Source organism: Stigmatopora nigra, chromosome 9 (genome assembly GCF_051989575.1).
Source record: "Stigmatopora nigra isolate UIUO_SnigA chromosome 9, RoL_Snig_1.1, whole genome shotgun sequence".
Taxonomy (NCBI): domain Eukaryota; kingdom Metazoa; phylum Chordata; class Actinopteri; order Syngnathiformes; family Syngnathidae; genus Stigmatopora; species Stigmatopora nigra.
The window spans coordinates 8,118,699-8,144,402 of NC_135516.1; the positions used below are offsets into that span (position 1 = coordinate 8,118,699).

At 39.6% G+C, this 25,704-nt stretch overlaps 1 protein-coding gene and 1 long non-coding RNA gene across 14 annotated transcripts; one reads left to right on the top strand and one right to left on the bottom strand.

The window, feature by feature from the left end:
• Positions 1-2,605: 2,605 nt before the first annotated feature.
• Positions 2,606-5,368, top strand: LOC144201771 (uncharacterized). The gene is made up of 4 exons (XR_013327389.1): positions 2,606-3,397; positions 4,600-4,662; positions 4,731-4,861; positions 4,976-5,368. It is a non-coding gene; the product is annotated as an uncharacterized LOC144201771 (long non-coding RNA).
• A 399-nt stretch (positions 5,369-5,767) lies between these two features.
• Positions 5,768-25,355, bottom strand: prkag2b (protein kinase, AMP-activated, gamma 2 non-catalytic subunit b). Of its 13 annotated transcripts, none has more exons than XM_077724091.1 (22): positions 25,127-25,355; positions 23,182-23,244; positions 21,849-22,101; positions 17,624-17,850; positions 15,628-15,679; positions 14,771-14,877; positions 13,527-13,608; positions 13,011-13,069; positions 12,886-12,931; positions 12,395-12,449; positions 12,188-12,314; positions 11,718-11,883; positions 11,594-11,631; positions 11,379-11,525; positions 10,931-11,024; positions 9,976-10,175; positions 7,973-9,888; positions 7,716-7,801; positions 6,650-6,727; positions 6,228-6,541; positions 6,011-6,167; positions 5,768-5,935 (listed from the first exon to the last, which is right to left on the bottom strand). In XM_077724091.1, the coding sequence occupies exons 1-16, from the start codon at positions 25,208-25,210 to the stop codon at positions 10,144-10,146; spliced, it is 1,632 nt and encodes a 543-aa protein (XP_077580217.1). In that variant the 5' UTR covers positions 25,211-25,355; the 3' UTR covers positions 5,768-5,935; positions 6,011-6,167; positions 6,228-6,541; positions 6,650-6,727; positions 7,716-7,801; positions 7,973-9,888; positions 9,976-10,143. The 13 variants fall into 13 exon arrangements, with proteins under 13 accessions (XP_077580217.1, XP_077580207.1, XP_077580211.1 ...); XM_077724081.1 differs by having other exon boundaries at positions 7,973-8,135; positions 8,860-10,175; XM_077724085.1 differs by having other exon boundaries at positions 6,228-6,343; positions 6,439-6,541; positions 7,973-10,175.
• Between the last annotated feature and the right edge of the window lie 349 nt (positions 25,356-25,704).

The following is a 25,704-nucleotide window of genomic DNA, read 5'->3' on the forward strand; positions in this document are numbered from 1 at the left end:
AGGCGCTGGGGGTAGTGTCAATGCCATAATACCAACGCTATGCTCCTATTCCTGCACTTTCTCACCAGCAGTTTCCATAGTTTACATCACAGGTTAGTGGAGAGCCATATGTGGCTCCCGAGCCATATGTTCCCCACCCCTGTTATAGATGTACCAGCCATGCAAATCTTTAACCCTTTTTAGAGCAAATAACTGTTGTTGATCATTACAACAAAAAAAAAAACTGTTTGCCCCATAAGGAGTGGTACAACCATTCACGATCACATGCAATTTAGAGTGTTTAACCACACTAGCATGCATGTATTTTGGGGATGTGGGAGGAAACCAGAGTCCCTGGATAAATCCCACAAGCTTGAGGAGAACATGCAAACTTCATACATGTGGACTGACCTGGATTTGACCCCAGGACCCCACAACTGCAAGGCCGACACACTAACCACTCGATCACCCGTTGCAATGAATGAAAAACAGAAATACACTTTCATGATGGTTGGTAAGAACATGCTAAAGGTGATTTTTTTTACATACATAATGAAAATAAGTATTTATTTTTTAAAGCATCATTATCATGACCTTTATTTTGTACAGTTCCTGCCAACTTAAACGTGTACAATTTGTTGTTAACTGTGTGTCCCAATACTTGTGTTCATTAAGTGTACTCTGGAAAAAAAGGATTTTGAAAAGTTGTGCAAGTGGGAATTATGCTCCTAAACGTTCAAGCACAGAAAAGTGAGCGTAAGGAGGACAAGGAAAAGTCAAGAGGAGGACGTAGAAGCGAGCACAAAAGAAGCAAATTGAGCTTCTCTGCGATGGAAAAGAAAACATTCCGGATGTGAGACACTACATGACCATTTTTTTCTTTCAAATCTTTTTTGGTGAGTTTTCGCTTTCCCACCACTGTAGCAATTTTACACCCAATATGCGTGTGATGCAGCAGTGTACACAAATACACATTTTTTTTTTTTTAAATGTAAGAAACACCAAATTGTGTGCTCTGTTGTGGTTGTTGTATTCAAGATGGAATGTGCAAATGACTTTGATCGGAAGGAGAGAAAAGGCTGAATTTGAACGTTGTTATGATTACAGTATGTTGTATGTATGACGTACCCCCACCCCACTAAAAAAAATCAAAAAAAAAGAGAGAGAGAGAAATGCAGTTTCCATGTATTGGAATCTGAGAATGAGTCCATCCCCATCATTGATAAGCTTCTGTTATATTGATGTTTGTCTTGTTTTGATCTGGCAGAAAAACTGGAAAGGATCCATGATGCTTTTGGGGGTGTGTACAGTATTTTTGTTTGTTTTATTCTTTTAAAAAAAAAGTCAGCATGAGCGAAAGACCCCAATGTCTCGTATATTTATACATCAGAATTGCGCAGAAAATGGCAAAAAAAACAACAGCATTGTCTATTTATTGAGAGGTACCTGAATTTAACCCATTTCTTTTCTTTCTTTCAATGGAATAACACTGTAACTAAATCATTTTTCGGCTGCTATTGTAACAACACTATGTTTTAAAATTGAATGGAAGGAAAGTGTATATATTTTGGTTTGAGGCTGCTACACATGCTTTGAATCTCATCCTAGATAGCTGCAAAACCAAAGTCCACTTGTATTCACCTTCCATCCAAACGGTCACCTGAGCAAAAGATGTCTATGTTAACTGTACTATAATCTGCTTTTATGCTCCAAATGTACATATTTACGTCCACGCATCATCTCCTGCTGTGTGCGAGCGTGTTAGTTTGCCACCACGCAAAAGCAGCCGCAAAACAGCAATAAAACTGTATTTTCCATTGTTGAAATATATTCCTTGTGCATTATACGAATGTATGGTTGCTGTACTGTTTTACACCTATAATCGCAAACCTGTAGCACTTAACTCTTTAGCTGCTGTTAACAGTGACAGGCGTCCAATCCAAAATGGATTGAACCCCTATCCCCGACAATGGCAGCCGATGAGTTCAAGAGGTTTAAAAAAAAAAAAAAAAAAAAGGAAAGAAAGTGAGACGTGTTTTCTGTTTACTGCTATAATCCACAATAAGCTAGCGGCGCCTGTTGTTCCTAATAAAAACACTTTTGTTGAATGGTTGCCCAGCTGCTTCTTGAGTCTTTTTAATCAATATATTATCAATCAGTATATATATCTATGTATGTATGTATGTATGTGTATAGATGTATGTAAGTATGTATGTGTATAGATGTACGTATGTATGTGTATATATATGTATGTATGTATGTGTATATATATGTGTATGTATGTGTATATATGTATATATTTTTATATATATATAAATGACATCGAGAGGCACAACTTAGTTTGTGGTATATATATATATATATATATATATATATATATATATATATATATATATATATATATATATATATATATATATATATATATATATATATATATATATATATATACATATATACATACACCACAAACTAAGTTGCGCCTCTCTATGTCATTTATATATATATAAAAATATATACATTAATATACAGTATACATCAAAGCTGTCCCCAAACACCACACTTGCCAGACCGACACCATCCACCACTTAACACAAGGAGAGGGGAAAAAAGAACTAAAAGGCCTAAGGCCAGGTTTTTGCCCCCCTCATCCCCCTAGTCGCACCCCTGCCTCGCCCCAAAGCTTCTGCTCTGATCCCACATGCCTTCAAAGGCATCGCTGAGTGGAATTTGCACAAGCCTGATGTGCTAAAACTAATGTTGGAAGAAAATGAGCGTGAGGGGGAGGTAGTGTGAGAACCGGCCGTGAAAAAGAGGGGCTTCATGTGGATGATCCCTCCTCTTTCCATGCATAGAAAATGCATGACATGCTCTGAAGAATTTTAAATTAGTCGGTGGGTTTTGAAAAGCCAGTCCGGCCGGCCTGAGTGTGGATGCTCACTCAAGAAAGAGCGAGAGAAGGCCCTCCTGCATCTCCCGCTCGGGGGCTACAAGGTGTAGGAGGAGGAGGAGGCCATCCCAGCATTGGGGTACCATGGGGGGGTAGATTGGGGGATCAAAGGAGTTTGCATAGAATCAGCCTGGTCGGTCCAGTTCTCTTTCCTCATTTGGAAGTCCATCACATCCACTCACAGCTCTGCTGCATCATTTACAAACCCCAAACAGTGTTTTATAGCATCAAGACCACACAACTCATGACTATTCTTCGTCATCTTCTAAACATAGACGGGTTGAGAGGACAAACCACCTCTTAGGTGTGCGGTGAGCAACTCACCATCTTTTCCACTTTCAATGTGACAATATGGGCGTGGTTACGCCTATTGTCGACGCGGCGGAGATAATTGCGTGCATGCGCAGTAACGCTTCCTTTCAGAACGCTTTTCCCACGCTGATGATGGCGGACGACCACGCCAAGGAGGTAAGCAATTCACTGGACTAAATGCGTTTTTATCACGCGATCGGGAGATTTTTCAGCAATTACTTGAGCCCAAATACGCCAACAAATCTCTTTGTTTAATGCCAGGTTTAACACACCGTCGATAATTTAAGTATGGGCTTCTTTTCTCGATCGGCTTTGTGCCACATCATGTCCGGCTTTGTGCCACATCATGTTATACTAGTCAGCATTAGTGTTAGCTTCACGATTTGACTTAAAAAAAAGCATGTTCTCCGTTTTCTCTTCATTATTGAGTCGTGTAGCAAGACTTTAAATTTAATCAAACAACGCAAGACATCAACCGACAGTTTGCTCGGTTAGTGTTCACTCTAGAATGACATCCAGGGGCACGACTTAGTTCCTGTTGTTTTGTACGTAATCGTTTTCATTCTGAGTGCTTAACACCCGATCCCGATTTGTAATTGTTCTATTTTTACGAAATAAAAAATCACATACAAAATTTAAGCCAACTTCCTCTTAGCTCACTGGTGTCAAAGTTGCGGCTCGCGGGCCAAATGTGGCCCACTGTGCCATTTTGTGCGGCCCGAGAAAGTAGATCATGACTTTCTGTTAGGATCCAATTTAAATGAAGATTATACATGTGTATTTTATTACCTCATCTTCCCCCTTTTTAAATCAATAATTGTATTTTTTTAATCCATTTTTTTACTTTGTGTTTTTAAGTTAAAATATATCCTGTTTCCTTTTGAAATGAAAAAGAAATTATTGCAAGATATTTTCTCTCATGAAGAAAAAAAAGCTCAAACATTTGTTTTAGATCTATAAAAAAAACCCTGAATATTTAGGGATTTCGGTGCAGTTTTTTTTAATCCAATTTAAATAGAAAAAATATCTAAATATTTCAAAAATAGTACAGCTCACCTGAAACAAGTTTTCAGTCTGTATATTTAATCGCCTTGTCTGGAAAAGGGGAAATAGCACTGGCTAACTTATTTTCATTCTTTATCTTGATGGTTTATTAAAATTCTTGTAAGATTTTTCTATGCTGTAATTGGTTGGCAACACTCAAATGCCTTGGTTAAATCAAGTTTTCACTGTTTAGCATCAAGATAAAACTACTTCCCATTAAAAAGAAAAACTAAGCCTACCTGTTGAATCTCCAGGCTGTATATATGCTAACTTGTGCTTTTTGTGTGTGCAATTTTTCTCTGTTTACCACCAAGATGCAGCTTTGTGTGCCTAGATAACTCTTGAGGTTACAGAAGGGGAGACTGGGACTGATCAAGGTAAAACTACAAAAAAAGTTTAATCTCCAGTTTCTATATATTGTAACTTTTGATATTTTTCCTTGCAGGTTGCCCACTTGAAGATGTCTCTCTTGCATCTGTCTCTGTATTTCTGAATCTCCAAATTCAATAAAAACCTTAATCACGATGACATTTCACTGGCCATTCATTTCCACAGCTTTTTGACTAGATCTTGAAGGTAAGAAGGTTGTCATTTAATTTTGGAGCAAGAACTCTTAAGTTTTTTTTTTTCTTCTAATTATATTAGTGTTAATCCCCCCCAGTTTCTTTTCTTCTAAATTTTATTTTCCAGGTGTTTGTCCCCACCCAGTTTTCTCAAAGATTTATCTTCTAAGTATTTATCCCCCTTTTTAAAGATTTATTATCTAAGTGTTCATCCCCCTGCTTTTTTCAAAGATGTAATTATCCCCCCTTTTTCAAATTTTATCTTCATCTTCTAGGTGTCCCCCCACTTTTTTCAAATTTAATCTTTTAAGTGTTTATCCCCCCTCCTTTTTTGAAATTTTATTTACTAAGTGTTTTCCCCCCTGCTTTTTCCAAATTTTATTTACCCCCCTGCTTTTTGTCAAATTTTTTTTCTAAGTGTTTATCCCCCCTGCTTTTTGTCAATTTTTTTTTACTAAGTGTTTATCCCCCCTCCTTTTTTGAATTTTTTTTTACTAAGTGTTTTTCCCCCCTACTTTTTCCAAATTTTATTTACCCCCCTGCTTTTTGTCAAATTTTTTTTCTAAGTGTTTATCCCCCCCTACTTTTTTGATTTTTTTTCTAAGTGTTTATCCCCCCCTACTCTTTTGATTTTTTTTACTAAGTGTTTATCCCCCCTGCTTTTTTGATTTTTTTTTACTAAGTGTTTATCCCCCCTGCTTTTTTGAATTTTTTTTACTAAGTGTTTATCCCCCCTGCTTTTTGTCAATTTTTTTTACTAAGTGTTTATCCCCCCTACTTTTTTGATTTTTTTTTCTAAGTGTTTATCCCCCCTCCTTTTTTGAAATTGTATTTTCTAAGTTTAAGATGTTTACTTGTAAATAAAATTTTTTAACTCTGATTGTGACTTGCATTTTTTGTTAAAGACAAAACACATGCATACATTTAAAAGCTTTTATTTTGAAAAACACAAGTAAAATGAAGTAATTCCTCTAGTCACCAGCAGGAAATCTGGAAAAACAGGAAATCAGCTTTTATTTTGAAAAAGTTTGTAGATTGGTTCCCGTTGGTGGTCCAGCATCGTAAAAAATCGAATCTTCTCCACCCTCTGGTGGAGAAGATTCGAAAATTGAAAAAGGGGGGGTTAGTACAGTTAGTTCAAAAAACAATGAGAAGGGCTCACCTTTTATTTTGAAAAAATGAAGTGGTTCCTCCTGTCACCAGCAGGAAATCCAGAAAATAAAAGCTCCAGCTTTTATTTTGAAAAAGTTTGTAGATTGGTTCCCGTTGGTGGTCCAGCATCGTAAAAAATCGAATCTTCTCCACCCCCTGGTGGAATTCTGGAAAACAAAAAAGGGGGGGTCAGTACACAGAGTTAAAAAGAAATGAGAAGGGCTCACCTTTTATTTTGAAAAACTTCATAAGCTGGTTCCCATTGGTGCTCCAGCATCGTAAAAAAATGAAGGCCCCTGAGCCTATCTGTTCATAGGCAGAAACCAGGTCCCCTTGTGGAATTCTGGAAAAAAGTGGGTCAGTACACAGAGTTCAATGAGAAAGGCTTACCTTTTATTTTGAAAAACTTGAATAAGATGAAGTAATTCCTCTTGTCACCAGGTGGAAATCTGGAAAATAAAAGCTTCAGCTTTTATTTTGAAAAGGTTCTCCTGAGGCTATCTGTTCATAAGCAGAAACCTGGTCCCCCTTGGGTGGAATTCTGAAAAATAAACATTCACAAAGTCTTACCTTTTATTTTGAAAAAAACTCATAGATATGCTCAGGCAGAGCAAATCTACAGGTTTTTTTTCAAAATAAAAGGTAAGACCTTGGAAATGTTTTTCAGTATTCCTGCCTATGTCAAGATAGGCTCAGGCAGGAAACCTGGTCCCCCTTGGGTAGAATTCTGAAAAATGAAAAAAAAAACATTCACAAAGTCTTACCTTTTATTTTGAAAAAAACTCATATGCTTAGGCAGAACAAATCTACAAGTTTTTTATTTAACTTTATGAATTGACCCCCTTTTTTGTTTTTCGGGTTTCCTGCCTATGTCGAGATGGCGGAACCAATCTCGACATAGGCAGGAAACCAGCTCCCCCTTGGGTGGATTTTGGAAAACAAAAAAAAGGGGGTCTATACACAAGGTTAAAGGAAAAAAAAACTTATTGGTTCTGCCCTGAGCCAATTCGTACATAGGCAGGAAAACACAATAGATTAAAGTACAGACTAGCGTCAAATGTCAAAATTTGACAAAACTACCTCCTACATTTAGCTTTTTTCTTTAAAACAGTCCGCTGTAGAGACTGAAAATATATCTGGATCTTGATCATGTGGTGGGAAATTTATAAACACTAGACAGGGGCCTACAAAGGTAAAATAAATCCTACTTCTTTCTTAAGTTTTCAGTCAATTTCAAATCCATTCCTTCTTAAAAAAATAAATATACAAAGAGCTTGTTTTTCTCATGTTTAAATAAATCTGTTTTGAAATGAAAAAGTTTGGGCTGAAATTTCATTATTTATTTATGTTCAGTTCCACTTTTTTTTGTAAGTTCCAAATAATGTGAAAAGCCGCGGGAGCTACTCCTTCACTTGCCACTACAGTATTTTTTAATATTTACTTCAATAGGGATGAGCCTACTTAACAGTTTATCATTTATCACAGCCATGTCTAGTCTACATTAACCGCGATAATCGAGGAATTACTGTTTATTCCTTACGCATCCACTAATGACATTTGTGTGGGTGACTTATCCACAGTTTTGTTATTTAAAAACAATTTGAATGTATCAAGATGAAAATCGAGCCAATTGCGCAAAGCCCTGAACACTGAACGCTGGCGTTTAAATATTACATGAAGAGAGAGAAAATCGCAACTAGTTAAAAATGACTCACTTTGTTATGGCGTCGACAAGCTGCTCCTTTCTGGTCGTTTTGGCCACATTCTTGATGTTTCCCAGCAGTCCGTGCTCGTCGAGGATCTGAAAAACACAATAGAATGATTTCTTTTTAAACAAGGAGCGATCGGTAACGAAATGTAGCCAATGTGTTTGCAAACATTTTGCTGTCTGCATACACATGGGGCTACATCGCGTCAATAATCACTCTTGAGACGAGAGCTGCGGGTTCGAAATCCCCAAATGACAACGTACCAAATGTGCAGCATCGTTCTGTGAGAAGTTTGGCAGGATTTCGTCGGCAAATCGTCACTTTTGCGCTTCTCTGCAGAGCACGCACGCACGCCAGTCCTTCTTCCGGACGTATCGCCATTTTGGCGTCTGACGTCGGCTATTTAAACTCCGGCATCGGCCACGCCTATTAAAGGGACACATACAAAATATTTTCTTTTTTTCATAATAACGTGCATTGGTCAGTATATGTTTGTGTGGATGAGTTGTAATTGCTTTTTGGTTGAACTTTAATACATTGTTTTCATAATAACATGCATAAGTCAATGGGTGGAGCGAGGGCGGGGCTGTAAATACGTATTGATTGGGCTTTCATGCTTTAAAAAAATACTTTGTATTCATCCTAACGTCTGTGGGGGAAGCTGTAAATACTTTTGGGTTGGGCTTTAAAATACAGTAGTATTGCACATTATGAACATCGTGATGACATGCACTTTGGTGTTTTTTTTTTTACTTCTAGACATTTAAATGATACAAAACGTCCTGCTGAAATTGACATTTCCCCCTTCCAAAGCAGAGATCTAACATGCACAGTAGTGAAAAGTACAGCTCACCTTGAGTTCCAATGATTGAGTAGGACATATAAAAAAAGTCATTATATATTTCTTGTGCAATGCCTTTTGACCATAAGGCTAAAAAGGTTTTTCAACCTTCCCTGGCGCCACCATGTGTTATGCCAGGCAAACGTGCACATTTCAATGTCTTTTCCTTTGCGTTTTATCGCTCGGATTAAAAGTCTGCATTATTCCATCCCATAAAAATAGATTTACAACTGTCATGCATTTTCGGAATATGGGAGGAAGCCAGATTCACCAAGGAGAACATGCAAACTCGACACAAGTGGACATTACCCGGATTTGAACCCAGGACCCCAGAGCTGCAAGGCTGAAGCACTAACCACCGGGCCACCCTGAAACGATTTAAAAATGAAAAAGGGAACACCTTTTCACATACCTAATAAGAATAAGATATATTCTTGTTCATTTTAAATGAAACTTATGGGGTGGGAGTGTGCATGGTTGTCCATCTCCTAGTGTCCTGCGGTCGCCTGGCCACCGATTCAGTGTCCCCCGCCACCGGCCCGGAGACAGCTGGGATTGGCTCCAGCACCCCCTACACCCTAATGAAGATAAAGCAGATCAGAAAATGAGAGATGAGATGAAGTAAAACATTTTCTCTTTTCACTATCTCCAAGCCAATTAATTTGGACTGGAGGGGCGAATGATTGTTGCCAGCCCAACCAATTCCAATTAATTGGACATCAATCACTATCAATGGCAGAAAACATGTCAAATATTATTATTTTTAATACTCCACAATACACAATAAAAACAAATGTGCATAACATACATTCAGTGTCTTTTATTTTTTTTCTGCAGGCATAAAAATAGGGAAAAAAAAACATTCAATACTGTTGCAAGTGTAGTTTATCATGCTTACACATTTACAGTAGATGTGGATCCAGCGGCGTATTTACAAAAACAAATAACAAACAACCTGCTGTCATAAAAAATAAAGCTTTGTTGGACAAAAAACAACTGCTCCTATTTACAGACCACCGAGATGATGAGTCATAAGTCCAGCCACAGTCAAGTTTCTTTGTGAACAATTTTCTTTAGACAAAACAATTACAATACAGGGCCGCCGCACTTCAAAGCGTCATCACTGTTTACTAAAAAGTGACTCATGCCTATTCTCAAATAGTCATGACTTTTCCACAGAAGATATTTTAAATAATTTGGAATTACCTTTACGTAGACGCTGTCATGTTACCTGCAGAGCCCTTTTTCAACTTTGCTATCAAAACAGCAGCACCCACTGGAGCTTGTTAGGTTTTTTCAGAAAGATTTCAATGTGGTGAACCCATGCTACAATCTGAACTGTATTAAAAAGACAGAAAAGGTGACTTACATAGTGCTTTTTTACATTCATGACTGTATATAGATGTAAATATGAACACAGCATACAACTACTGGTCTGATGACTCAACAACACGTAGAGTACATTCAACAAGCGTAATCCTCAGTGCTCGCTCCTCTTTGGTTTCCACGTAGCATCGAAATGCTTTTCATTTTTTTTGTCTCCCTGGTTTTCAGCTCTCACCACAGCTTGCTTTTGTTGATGCTGCTTCCATCTCACTCGGTCAGGTTCTCCTCCTTGCAGCTGTCTGAACATAGGAGACAGAGGGTGAATCATACTTTATCATCGTCGGAATTAAATATTTTGCTTTTAAAAAGGAACATTAGGCTTAACATACAAGTCTAGTGACAAAAGTGTCAGCACTTATCTGAAGTAGGAGAATCAACGCGTCTTAAAATGCAGAAAGATATTTTTCGAAATCCTTAAGGTATGCTCTAACTTCATATTTACACAGGAAGCGTCATTCGCACAAGCCATAGAGCATAGCAGAGTAGGGTGCATGCCAGTTTTGCCTACATGAATGCATCAATGTTCAAACTTCTAGCAACAAAGGGAACCTCTGTAGTGCTGCATTTACCTAACTACGGCATTAGTGACCTTAACTTGATTTTTTTCCCTCTTTTACTTTAAGTTTTAGGGTTGTTTGTTTTTATGTCAATATTATTTATGTCATTATTTACCTGACTGTCTGGAATACAACAGACATGCAATTGAGTTGAACTAAGAGCACTAGCACTTTCAGTGCCAGTTAAATAGGCGCCAATAAAGGGTAAATTACTATGACCACCCTTCATGCCAGTGCCATAATTGTCACACACACCTAATCTGATCGTCATCAATGCCACAAGCATCTGGCGACATGCCTCCAAATGGATACTTCCTACCTGAGACCAACTGAGAGGGCGGGGTGGGAAAGGAGAGGGCTCGGGTTCGGGGTGGGGGCGGGACGGACGTATCCGGGACACGAGACCAGTCGCAGTTAGCTACGCTGGGCGTCGATACCTGCCGGACTGAGCACCAGCGCCTGGAGGATGTCCGACAGCGAGACGATGCCCTCGATTCTTGAACGCTCATCCACCACCACCAAGCGATGTACCTGATTGACAAGGATGGATTTAGTTCCAAATTGACGGTGATGGGCTGTCAACGGTATAGAATGAGTTTATGAAAATACTATGTCAGTTCCAGCCTACTTTAAAAAAGTGGTTATAATTGGAAAAACTGTACATTATATTATATTTCGCACAGCATGCTGTTATAACTTATTAGGTATAAATGGGATGTGAAAATTGCACGGTTCCTCCTTAAATTGGCCACTAGGGGGCAGGACAATACAAACATAAGTAAGTAGAAAGTTACTTCAAAATGTTTTCTAGGAAGGAAGTTGGTAGTATTTTACTTCAGAATTAAAACAAGAAATCATATTGTATATATGATCAATAAAACTCACTTCTGCTTTGACAATTCTGTCCACAATGGTTTCCATTGTTTCCATTTTATGGCACTTCATGACTCCTTCAAAGTATTGGGAGCGATGCTTGAGGGCTTGGGTCACCGTGATGTCCAGGTTGTTGTAGGTCTTCTCGGCCGCCAGGTTCTGCACACAAGCGGGCTCTTGTCAGTTATCCGCACGTCCGTTCCGTCTCTCCACGTTTTTCCACTTACGATGACGTCAAACTTGGAGTAGATGTCCACCACTTTGCCTAAAAAAGGAGAGAAGGAACAAAGTGAGTTTTTCCAGACACATTTTTAATCCGACTCCTAAATTCTGGCTGAATATTGCGTTGACCTGACTCATCGACCACAGGCAACGCAGACACTCTTCTCTCCACAAAGATGTTGAGGGCTTTGATGATGGGCGTGTAGGGGTTGATGAAGGCAATGTCCTGGTACGTACCAATACCCAACTCCCCCAGGGTTTGCTTCATAAAAGCTGGCTTCGGCATCTCACACATCTGCACAACAAACAACACATAGAAGGCAAAGTGTAGACCACCAGAGGGTAGCAGTCGCGTGGAATAGAATGGTGCTAAATGAACAAAGGCAATGGGACGGAGACTTGGGCGAGACATTGAATCGCGGGCTTCCAACAATTTGAATCAAAGTCTAAATAAAGACATGCTTTGATGAGTCTGGTATGGAAGACTTTGACATCAGCTTCATATCTTTTAACTTGTAATTTGAGAGAAAAGTGTATGCAAGGCCTTGCATGACTGATAAGCTCCAATCTTTCTTAGAATGTGATGGTGTTGGACTCACAAAGAGCTGGAGGAACTTGAGGATCCTCTTGTGCGTGAGAATATAAAGTGCGTTCCCGGTGACCGGGTCGATGACAGGCAGGCGGTGAATTTTGTTTTTGATGAGAGTGTACACGGCGTCGAAAAGGCTGCGACACAACAGACACGACGATGACGGCAACAAAGCCAAAAAACAAGATGTGGGTGGCTTTGCAAACAGGTGATTTACCTTGCATCAGGTGATATGTTGACAAGAGGCTTGAATGTTGCTTGAAGGTAAACCTCTGGCAGGACAAAAAAACAAAAAATGTTGGCATAGGACACTTGACCACTGCTAAAAATAATGGTGGATTATTTATTATTTTGTTTTAACAAGTGCCTATTTTGTCTCTTGTGCTGTATTTTACTATTAAATGCATGTTTGTTGTTGGTTTCTGATGCATTGAAATCCCCCTACCCCCCAAAACACAATTTATACTAATGTACGACTTGTGTATATATATTTTTTCCCTTTCATTGCGCATTATTTGGCTAAGTCAACAAATACTAAAGTGTGACTTGCTGCCAGCCTCTTCTGGTCAAAATGCATTGGACATCATTGAGATGAATGAGTGCGCCATAGAGGATGAATAATATATAAAACCATATATTGTTACAAGTGTCATAATTGTTATTTTTGGAATCTCAATACATTGTTGCTTTATGTAGGACCCTCTTTACCTCTCCACGTCTCAAGCTTATGTTCTTCCAGCTCATATATTTGCACCTACAGCCAAGAAAAGTCACATGTCAGTCGAGTTTTAAAGTCTTCAAGCAGGAAAACTTATAAATTGAAATACACAAACCATTGGTGACTTGTAGTATCTGTGAAGGATGATGATGAAGTCTGTGATTGTCAGCATTCCTGTTAGAAGAAAACACCATTTAGCTGGTGAGTGTTACATCTGACAGCGCTTTATGTCTGCCGCAACTTGACAGTCATTATTTATTGCAAGCAGTAAACTATTCAGGAGAAAAATAAAGCACAACAAAGCCAATTCACTAGCTGCATTCATTGATGGTTTCCTTTGGCTCTCTATTCAAACAGTCTGTCTGAGCATCTGCTGAGCTTAATGGATTCTGGCACTTGAAATGAACTTCATAAAATCACGCTTTGCTATCCCTGATCAGTGGTATAATACAAAGTTTCCACTGTGCTCAGTCACCAGTGCCGTAGACAGAGTGGCATAACGATTATGACATCGTAGACGGGCGAGACTAAAACACGAAAAATACAAACACAGACATTGAGAGCACAAAGTGTCGCTGTCAACAAAAGACTCCAAAAGCCGATTCAGCACAGCAGATTTAGCGTTTCTCACCTACAAAGCTTTGCTTCTCCGTGTCCCACAGTGGAGCCGCTCGTACGCCATTGGCAACCAGAGCAAAGAAGGCTTTCTTAACCTGTTAAACATTAGCTTTAAAATATTGCAAAAATGCACATTTTTAACTCAATGGCTAATAGTAAACTCCAACAGAAAAAATGTCAGGGTTTCCCCTATTGCTCTAAAGGCCTGGTGTATTCTTTCAAAACATTGCTGCAAAACTCGGCATAAAAAAGTACAACTGTAGCAAAGACTAAACTGTGGACTTCAGTCTTTTCTTGCTATATGCATGAACACATCCAGCATGAGGGTGTGTTGGTTCCATGAAGCTATTAGCACTTAGCCACTTTGCAGCAGCTATCAACAGCGATAAAATCCCTGGCGCATCGCTAAGTACGACACTCATTCGTCCTCCAACAAATATGTTGGGAGGCAACAGGGCAAAAACTAATTAAAAATACTTCAACTTAAGAGGTATTTTTGGCTTTTCAGCAGATATTTAATTAAAATTTTAATTTGCATTCAAACATGTTATGTTATGAATTGTTGAAATGCAAGCTCTAAAGAATTTTCCTCAACATAAGTTTTGTTTTTCTAAGCATTAACAATATTTTTTTAAAATAATCTGGAAAGTTATGTTAATTTTGGGGGCAATCTTGTGATAAATATTGGTTATGTTTTTTTTAGCATTGGTTTCCTATTACTGGATGGATTTTTGGTTTTGGCCAGGAATTTGGATTTCAGTGGAACCCTTGTAAAATAGTTAGGGCTGAGACTCCATGTTTTATGGCTTTAAAGTCATAAATGTGCTCATGTCTTCTATTTTTGTGGCCTCCTTCTCATAGGGAAGTGTTAAAGGAAATGAAGTTGTAAGAACTGAAAGCCAAATCCTGAATTCACTTTAATCTGCTGGGAGTATTTCCTCCTCTCTCCGATAAGTTTGCATGTAACCCCCGTGTCTCTGTGGATTTAGTCGTTGATGATACACGCTTCAAAGACCTGGCAGGATTACTGTTTAACAGCTTTACGACAGTCTCTTCTCCATTTCAGCCTCGAGCCAAAAAAGTGTTCCGAGGTCAAATGTAGTACTTCTGTCTTGGTGTAATATTAACCAGCCCTTCCCAGAAGAAGTGCATAAAATAAGGATTCTGGCACTTGAACAGATATAAAATAGGGGATAAAATGATGATAATGATGATGTTAAAATGACATCAATGGAGAGCGAGACATGCTGTACTCACTTGGAGAGCTGTGTCGAACACGACCAGCTTGGAGCTGGTTGGCACAATGTCGTAGCACTTGTGTGATTTCATAAAGCGCATGTAAATATCACTCTCAGGCTCAGCAGCTGGAAGCAAGATAGACGCAAAAAGAAAGAAAACACTTCAAACATTTCACCAGAAAACAGCATCACTAGCTTTATCATTTAAACTATTAAAGTTCTGGAGCACTTATTGATCGTTACTCTCGGGAGACAATAATAATTGGGGGTAGGCATGAGGAATATGCATACTGATGTAATTTTATTATAAAAATTCACTGATGTAATGTCTAGTCTTAAAATTATTTTTACACTTATTGAATACATAGGAATATTTGAAAGAATTTTTTCATGTTAATATAAATAAAGGATTGTAGATTGTTTTATTTTCTTGAAATGAAGACATTAGGGTCTCTTCAGCTGTCATATGTGATTGTTGTGTAACTAACATGTGAATTTTGTGGAATGATGCTGTGAAGTAAAAATCGTGTTTTCAGCACCAAAACACAAATAATCCAGCAAAGCTTGCCTCGATTCCAGTTTTTTGGTCCTAGTTTTGCTGGCATATAACCCACCAGCATTTGGTCGATCTCTTAACAAGGGTTATTTTCATCATATGAACATCTCTCGTGTTAATTTGTGTTTCCCGTTAGGCCAATTCTACTTGCAAAACGCAATTTAAAACGCCCCTTAAGTGCCAAACATGCTCCTCTGGAAAGAGTCCAGAGACTTCGGACATCCCGGAAGTGTCATGCTGCCAGCTAACAACACACTTCATATCCGTTACCTTGCTAATTGCGGTTTATTACGGATGAATACCCTTCACGTTTCACTTACCATCATCGTCAAGTTCAAGTTTCTCCAGCATGCCTCCGAATAAACCGGACACCTAAACAAAAAAAAAAGGATTGCCTTCACTCGAACGAAAAAATAAGGTCTTCCCTCGCGAGGGTCAAACAAACTTTGCACTGAAAATAATATGCCACCGTTGACGTTTGTTCCCAGAAGCCCCCGCGGCGTAAACACGAGGACGACGAGGTGCCACTGGCACCGGCGTTTGCACCGGGGACCAGTTGGGTTCGGCTAAATATACACACTGGAGGGGACTTCGAGCGTTATTTCAAGAGCAACCACCCCCCTGCGTTTAGGAGCCACAGTGGAACAGTCCTGGTACTCTTGACTGAGAAGAGGCAGACCCTCAATGGACGTGAGGGAATAAACCGATTCTTATCTAAAAATAAAATCAAATAAAAAAATCATCGACGTCGTATTCCAACGTGTTGCCCTCACCGGAGTGAAATAACTCGTCAGTTCAGATGGACGAGATATACAAAGAGCCATGCTGTTTGAGAACACACCCCTTCACTCTGTCACCATATTAGGAAAGTCCTTGTTGCTAGGCAACAAGAGGCTGGGGATGCCTTACTGCATCATGGCGTGACATAAGGCGTAGCCCATCAGTGCTACATTCCATTTAACTGTCATTAGTATTCGGACTAGGACATTTTGAAGGATTGATTTAACTCAGATTGCTGGGATTAAGTAATTTGACATCACATAGTAATAAAGGCCAATGCACACACTAAAATACCAATAACAATTCTATGGCCCATCATCTTTTAAAAAAAGCTGATATAAACATAATACATCTTTAATATTTTGATCCAATTGTATCAATGTAAAACACTGAACATTACCCGTGAATATAAATAGTTTTAATTAAACTGCATATGCAGCAGTTCTCTATCAACTAGTAAGTACCCAATAGCAGTGCAATTTATGGTGAATGATGATCGCCAAGCCTCCCAATACTACACATGTGGACGTTATTTGGGTGAAATACTAACTTAATTACCATTTGATACTTTAAGATAAAAAAAGCCACCAAAGCAGTAGCACACCTGCTGGAGGATGCTACCCCACATGCCACTGCAACGGTGACACAGCATTTCTGTGGCCAAACTCTTCCCCCAATCCGCTGCTGCAGCATCCCAGCAAGCACGCAACCCTTCTTGGTTTCACGGCAATTTCCGAATCTTTATGAGCCATTAAATGGATTGCTTTTTAAATTTAGACCAGGAAAAAAAATACAGCACATCAGTGGGTTATTTCATCACAGAGGCTAGAGAACCCCTCTTGGCACCTCATTCACCATCATGAGTCCTAAGATATTAATATCAGCACCACAAAACACTGGAGATGAAATATCGATTGGCCCCAGCAGACCCCAGCTGCCAATCTATCATTGCTTTCTATTATTATTCATTAAATCAGCACAGTAACTACTCAGTCAATATATCACATGCCATGACTACCATTAAGTGAGATCGGGATAGCATTGTGTTGGTTTCATGCTTTTAAGATATATTTACGCCTTTTATTTGTCTACCAACACACACGCTAATGCAAAAATTCTAATTTCAAACTGCTCAAAATCTCAAATCAAATCATGATGACACTTGGTTTAAATTTCAACATACATATAAAACTCTCTGCCACTAAATATTTCACACGTGTTTGTCCTACTTGTAAAAGCTTTGAAAGCTACATAGTAACCTTTGAACTAGTTTTGTAGCAAGAGTGTGATGAATGTGTTTCTCCTGTGAACAAAAAGTGTTCTGTCTCCAGCTCAAGAGCCAAAACATCAATTTCAACTCTGTGTTTTTACACAATAAACTCATGCAAAATAATGATTAGGAGTTACAGCCTCATTTAGTTCTAGATCAGCACTCAAAAATGTTAATGGTGCTGTGACCAACCCATCTTAAAATAATCAGCTTCTCCTTTTAAAATCCTCAAAAGATGAGGGGAAAAAAAATTCTGCCTGACTCACCTGATGCGAGGTAGAATGAACCGGCAGAGGACTTGAGGATGGTTTTGGGGGTTTGGTGAAGGAAAGACCGAGGCGCTGTCCTGTGTCCAGAGGCGTGGACACAGAGCGAGGGCGGGACCTCTCCCATGAGCGTTCTGGGCTAGGGCCGGCCTGTTGGACCTCCTGGATGAACAAAGCCTGATTGGAGGACTGCGTTGGGGTGGTGGGCGGTGTGGAGACACCAGAGGCTTGAAAAAAAAAAAAAACAGCACCAAAAAAGACTGTCAAATGCATTGCAATGCTTTCTGTGACACTCACAATTTGATGGTTTGAAAGAACTGGAAGGATGTTGCTGATAACATCTGCTGCTCGAGATGGAATGCACGACTGAACATAAGGAATGGAGGAGGATGTGGTAACTTTGACTTGGTAGTACTGAAGCCAGGAACTCAAACTGTCAGTGAGCAGTTTGCAATGCAGCTCTTGCTTTGAGCCAAAGGTGTAAGTCGCATGACAGGTCACTCTCACATGAAGCGTCACAATGTCACGCCGTGACATGTGATACCGTCGACATATTTGCCAGGCCACACTGCTTTATTCTTACAAGGGTTGCGGAGGTGCTGGAGCTTATCCCAGCTAACTGTGGGCGGAGTACAACCCAAATTGGTTGCAAGCCAAGTAGAGTACGAACAACTATTTACACATACTCACCTCTGGAAAATTTAGAGCGTTCAATGCTAACCATTATATTAATGTCCAACCATAACTTGATTATATCTCAACATCAACAAAGGTAAAGAATATACTTCTGGAACCTAGTGGCTCTAACAAAAGATAGCGGTGGAAAAAGTTTAGGAAATGGCTGACAACAAGCTTGCAGCTTGTGTGTTGAAATCCATATCAGTGGACCAGCGGTATCGCTTGACATTTAGCTGGAGTGTGACAGGTCCGGCTCCCGCCGTTTGGCCTTCCTATTTTAGCTGTGCTGCTCAGGCACATTCCATAGGAGGAGATAACAGCGCAGAAGGGACCTCGCTATACTCAGCCTGCTTGCTGGCACAACTCTCAGGACAGAGGAAGCGTGTTCATTGTTGAATATGTAGTGACACCAAGAACAAAAACTGGAAAGACCTCAAGTGACATCACCTATAGCGTTCACTGGCTCTCATTGATGCTCACTTCGGGGCCCTGCCACTTTCATGAAGCCCATAATTGGGTATTTGAGTTGTACATGTTCTCTATGTCAGGCTATGGTTGGAGCAACGTACTCTGCTCACTTCAGCAAGTAGAGGAGCCAGACTCAGTGGCCAATGTCCAGCACTACAAGCTTTTTCAAACACTTACATGACTTCATTTTATAAGATGGGAGTTTGAAAAAATGGATTGAAGCACAATAGACTGGTGACCTCAAATTGCCCTCCCCCTTGTCGAGAGTCCTCCTAGATGTCACTAGTACAGCAAAAACTCATTATTCAGATCGAATGAGCGAGGCTTCGAGCCAAGCTGTCAGCACGGCACACCGAACAAACTGACAAGAGCCGCATATGGCTGCATTTCTTCCGGACAGTTCAGCAGAGGTCGCGGGTACTAAATCGGTGAGCTCAGAGCGCTTGACAATGAGATGCTTCGAGCCAGCACAGTAACATTTACACACAGTTGTCAATATTACTAAGTGATGATATGTATTTTAAAGCATTGTCGTATTTGCAGTGATATAATAACAGATAGCCAATGACAAACATCAACAAATACACTACACAAGTTTAAATGAACTACGACTGGCCAGCTCACTCCCTAAACACCTCATCATCATGGAGACAGGATTAACACAACAAAGGCCTGCATGTCTTCTTGCTAACTTGAAACAGCAACAATAGATCCGCAAATAATTGATTTAAAGACAAAAAACATTAAAAAAATGGTCCACGAGGATCAATGAATATACTTCCCTAGAACGCCAACGTATTTATCGTTCCACTATCATCATGGCATTTTTTAATTTAACCATACGATATAATTTTGGACATTAAGACATTTTGAAAAACCACTCCAACAAATAGAATCAATTACCCGACAGGCAGGACGCCTCAGACTGCCGCCTCCCATCAAGACCATCTTTCTCCTTCCGTTTCTTGCTCCTCCTCAGGCTGCCGAACCTCTTCATCGGCGGTTCGCAGGCTCAACACTGAACTCGGCCGCGACCATCCGCATGACAATGGACACTAAAAAGACCCTCGCTCTATTTCCCTGGGTTACCTTCTGTTTATCCTTTAGGCGAAACAGTGCTGCACTTTGCCTTTGAATAAATGATTACACTAAACAGCCGTATAGGTTCCTTTCGCAAATCCAGGCAATCCACAATCCATTGAACTGGGCATGACAAGTTGAAGTTGTCCTCCCCCAGGGAGCCTCCCACCTATCAGCTGCATCAGAGTCATAAATTGTCAGGTGCAGCTGTGGGGGGCGTCTCTTTTAATATAACACCAGCGTAAAAAAAAAAAATGCCATGGCAAACGGCAGTAATTGGTTGACATCTGCGCTTTCCCTTGGCCCACCTCCTTCTGCATCACGCATAGCCCCCACCATCCGGAGAGAAAAGTCGGCCAAAGCGTGACACAAGCTTCTTTGGAAAAAATCTCCTTCCGCATTGGAGGAGAACAACAATCGTGTGGCTCTGCTACGCCTGCTGTCAGCTGTCACTAACTTTTTTTTGGGGTGGAGACCTTTAGGAGGCCCCGTCATGTGACCGCGGGGGGTGAGCATCCACGCGTGCAGTCAGCTGGTTCATTCAGTGCAGATGACAGATGACGTTAATTCTGACTCGACTGTTATATAACGTAGAACTCATAAAAAAAATAATAATAATTCAGTCAAATTATAATTAATAATGTTGTACATGCATAATAACTTAATTTGGAGAATTGGAGGTTTTATTTAGTATGTTTCCATTAAATTATAAATCATGACATGTGACTAAAAACTCTTTAATTTATATAAACTGTTTAATTTAATTTGTCTGAATAAAAATGTTGAAATTGCTATTATTGCTATACTTTATAATTACTTTGAAGATGTGCTAAATATTATTATTGTTGCTGAGTGGGAGATATTTAGGTTTACAAATGTCCTCAATAGAGGACACATTTGAACTACTGGTAGTCCGGAGGCTATAATAAAAGTCATCTAGTGTGCCAAATATGGTCCATGGCGTAATAGTTGCTTACCACTGCTTAAAACTATCCATAACTATGATGTGATCTGCATTTACTGTCAACCAATCCCCATTTCAGAGGTGATTTGAAACCTGAACCTCATGACTGGGAGACCGACGTTTTAAACTGGAACACTAATCATCTTAACACCTTACGATAACATTTTAGAAAGTCCAAAAATGCCCAGTTCCTTTATTGACTGACAACACTGGCACGCTATAGCAACACACAGGGGATCATTGTGGGGGTGAAGGGAAGGAGAGAACAGAGCCTGCTGACTTCCAGATAAGGCCATAGACGGAAAGACCAACAGTTTTCTTCACTGAGAGAATTAAAAAGGCCAACGAGATCATATTTGGAAAAGAGGGGGAATCTACCATCATCCCAGTTAAGAACACCCAGATGATAGATACTAACTGAAACCATTTGAGCAGGTCAATACAAGCAGATAGAACCAAATAGGCTTACACTACACCCTTGTGGCCATAGTAGGAAAGTAGGATTTTTCAAATTTGTGAAATAGGTGGGGAAATTGTGCATGTTGACTCACTCACGCAGTGTTTTTCTGTTCCTTTCTATAATTAATGACAGATAGAACACAAAAACGCCATTGAATAAGCTGATAATCAAACTGTAAATCTCAGGGCAATGAGGCAAAATGTTCTGTCATTTTCAATATCTCTAATAGTGAGCCATCACAATACTTTTGACTAACCCAAATGTCAATGTTTTAAGGTTTGGGCATCGACTAGAAAAAGTCTGAAGCAACTTTGCCATTTCCGTCACCTACTCGGAGAAAACAGGAAGAATAGACTCTTGCGGGAGCCAAAACTTTATGAGTCATCTTTGCGTCGTTCCAGCAAGACTGTCTTCAAGCACTTATGTAACTGTTCAGACTTCTTGCAGTCACACTTTATGGGCACGCCATATTACCATGACACCAAAATTTCTCTCCAAACTGAGTCAGCATCACAATAAATCATGCCATGCAATGGAAATTGCAGTTATATGATATGTAGGATTTTTGGGCTTACCTCTGCGAGTTCTGGAAAATATCTTGATGCTAGCTCCGTTGCTCCCAGGCGATGAGCGGAAGATGCCGCTGAAGCTCAGGCGGCGGGGGGATTTGGATGGAGAATTCTGAGAGCAAGAAGAAGGGAAGATGCTCTTTGGGGAGCCCCAGCTGGACTTGGACTGCAACAGGGCCAACTGTGGACACGGCGACGTCGGCATGTTAGAGGCCGATTCTCCTCTTGATTGGCTGGCGGAACGGATGCGATTCTCCCCCTGCAATTTTTTTTGGAGCACACAGTTTGAAAATCGTGATTTTTTTGGTTTTGTGAAAGGAATGTCATCTGAAAAGCAGTTCAAATGGATTGGACATCTAACTGTCAGTGAATAACAAAGTATTTTACTTTTTTTTTTATAGTAAACAAACTACTACAGATCTATTCATTCATATTTTGGCTTGGTAGATGTCCCCATTCCATCTGAATGAATCACTGTCCCATAGAAATATTATTGTTAACCATTCTAATAAAGGATTATGACCTGCTTGCATAAGATCATGTCAGCCTCGCCCCGTCTCTTTAGCAATGGTGCCAAGCTTCCGAAAATGATCAAGCAACAATCTCATTGACTTTTTTTATGCCCACAAAATGTGCAAACAAATCTGTTCTGATCTGTTCGTCACTCTGATAATAAACGACAGTAGCCGTGACAGCTGATTGGGCTGCAGACAGACGGCCTCTTTGCTTTTTGCGCCAAACACGAATCTTTTAACAATTTGTTAACCAGGAAGTTGTCCAGCCTTCCATTTTTTATGTAAAAATTGCACAGTCATTTCTATACAATGTTGCAATGCACCTAATCTTTAGGTTATCATAAGATAACATTGTTATGAACTGTCACACAGAGAAGAATGAGTTTAATATGAAATCAATATGTAGTGTGTATGCCTAATAGACATAAATACTATTTTTGTGGACTTTGTCATGTTCAAGTTATTTTTGTCACCACTGCGAGTTCTTGTTTCATTAGCAGAGGGTTCCCAACAATTTGGCACACGTGTGCATTAGATAGGGATCTGAACCACTTTCTGCAGCCTTGCAAATTATCACATGTAAACAGTAGAAGCACTCATTCGGTCCAAAACACAACACTGTTATTTTGTCTGGTTGCCCCAACAAGGTCCAACAGGGCGGTCTTTGCTCAAGGCGGCTCTATTCGCACATTTATTTCCCTTTTTAAAGCATTGTGGACACTCCCATCTAATTTGAAGGCAACTTTGATTCGGTACTATTGTGCAAGAAACATTCATAGTGCTTGGAAATAAAGGCAAGTGTTGAAGTGTTAGGAATTTGTTACCGTCTTTGGGCTTCTAGCTGAACAACTCGTTTCCACCTGAGGAGAAGCAAATGGCGAAAAGTCCTGCAAGGAAACAAAGGGATAGACAGAATTAGATGAGTATAGATAGCTACTTCAGTTGTGACTAAAATAAATCAGACAATAAGGCAATATTGCCTTTCTGTGTAAACAGGAGCACATATTTGACCATGACATGGAGATATAGTTTATCGCCTAGCAGATGCAGCTTTACATTCCACATTGACACACAATAACAATAGGAAGTACAAAAACATCAACATGACTAGGGGGGTTAGGTAGGGCAACATTTTTTTCAGATCATAAATTACATGCCCAGCCAAACTATCAAAAAAGTGCAACTTGCACTCCGAAAAATATTTGGTTGCATAAAAAAAGCATATCTTTAAGGGTCAGATATTTGACCGGACCTTAGTCAGATTGACCAATAAGATGCCTTTCCGTCATCGGGAGTATGTTTAAAGTCCAATTTACAGTGATATAGACTGAGTTCAAAAGTCTCCCAGAGGGTCCAGAGCTAGTGAAAACAACAAAAACTAAAACAGAAATTACAAAATCTTATTGATTTAGAAACACCATCAACAGTTCATAAAACAACTTAGTCTGGATTTGAACTGCCACTTTGAGATGGATGATGACAGATAGTTGTTGATGATTTCTCTTACTGAATATAACCCAGTTGCTACATCCCAGTTGTCTCAACGTGAATGTGTACATCATACTTTGAAAATAATGATGGATATATGTTAAACAAGTATTATTAAAATGTGTAGGGGAGAAAAATAACATCCACAAGGTGCACTTATCTGATGTTGATAGCAAACACTTTGGCATGATAGTGTTTTAGGGCAAAAAGGAAGATAAGATTTGCAATACATGTTCAATTCATATATTTTTGTTATTCTTGCCTGCTATTGACAGTGATAGATATATTTGTGGCTGGCACTCTGGTGATCCGTCAGGCTTTTAAAGCACCGTGGAAAACCATGTGATGACTATAACAGATTTAATCCAATAGACAAGTAGTATAAATGATTTCCATGTGAAATAAGGTTGCAAAAAGTATTTGAAACTCTGAAAATGGAGACAATTATGTTTAAATCTGCAAAAATGACAATGTTTACAAGAGCAGCACTTGTGTGACGCACAGCACAAAAACATTGAGACACAAATGGGTAAAAGGTTTCTACACTTAATTTGTCAAGATCTTCATTTCTGTCCCTGTCTGATGCTTAGATGGCAACTGTTTTCCTTTACATTTTACTTTACTTTTACACATCACAACAAACTAAATGTAGTCTTTTCACTTAACAAAGATCCTTTCAGCTGCTATGCTTATGATCAAGGTCTTGTCTATCCCTTTAATGTTATTTGATAAATAAACTCATTGCCCAGTAGTGATTGTGATGGACTTCCAATTCATTTGGAATGATGAAATGACCAGTCAAAATGGACTGGACATCTAGTATTAACATTAATGACAATGAAGCATGGTCATTCCAATTTAAAGTGGGTTTGATGCCTAACATTAATCAATTTGCAGATGATGCTGACTGAAACACCACCAATACATAGCTGAAACATATATGCAATAGTTTTGTTAAAGGGTGTGTTCATGTCTACATCTTGTATATATATTTTCCTGTATAATAAGCCCCCACTGATAGGCAAAAGGTCACCCATCACTGCACAAAATAAAGCAATCTATTACAATGGCGTGTGGGTTTACATTACATGAACAACAGAATGAAGTGGAAAAACAAAAGAAATCCAAACTTTCGTAGCCTCAATTGATTACAAGCAAACATGTAGATTGCAGCATTGAGTTCATAGCAAAAGCTGTCACTCAAAGCCGAGCTTCGCGTGTTAATTAGCCGATGCCCCAATTTATTTTTATCAACAGCCAAAGTACACTTGAGCGACTTACAGGCATGTTAATACGCAGACTTCTCTTCCTCTTCGGCAGCTTCTTGGAGCCTCCTTTGCCGGGATCCATCACTGTGCTTCCCATCTTTCAGCAGCGAGGCGGAGAAATAAGGGCTGAATCACGGCTGCGGACCATGAAGGAGAGGGAGAAAAGGCGTCTGCACGATGCGACGCCAAAATACGGACAGATCGCTCTTGCTGGTTGCTGCTGCTGCTGTCCCACCAGGAAGTAGGCGGGGCCTTTCCGCGGTAGCTGGGACAGGCGTCGGCCAATAGTCTTCGACCAGTTGAATCTCATTACAAGTGGCCAAATAGTTGCACACCAACCACTGCAAGAAGACTATTAATATTTGTTAATATCCGTTTGAATGGGTGTGACTTTGGCACCGACTAGACATTTCTTTGTTAATAAGGGTGTTTATCCAAGTATTTGTTATGTTGACAAGTTGTGAGGATAGAAAAAGGAGTCAGATCACAGGGGTCAAAGCAGCAGGTCAGGGGTCACATAGGGCCCGCCACATCATTTTGCAAGGCCTGCGAATCACATTTGTGTCGACTTCGTGTTTTACCATGACATTT

What these genes read in the sequence shown, in the direction of transcription:
- prkag2b (XM_077724091.1), bottom strand. Translation starts at nt 25,210, where the DNA reads ATGGGAAGCACAGTGATGGATCCCGGCAAAGGAGGCTCCAAGAAGCTG. An exon ending in GTCTGCGTATTAACATGCCT is followed by an intron (nt 23,245 to 25,126) that starts GTAAGTCGCTCA and finishes GTTTCCTTGCAG; the next exon opens with GACTTTTCGCCATTTGCTTC. An exon ending in TAAGCTTGAGACGTGGAGAG is followed by an intron (nt 12,450 to 12,885) that starts GTAAAGAGGGTC and finishes TTGTCCTGCCAG; the next exon opens with AGGTTTACCTTCAAGCAACA.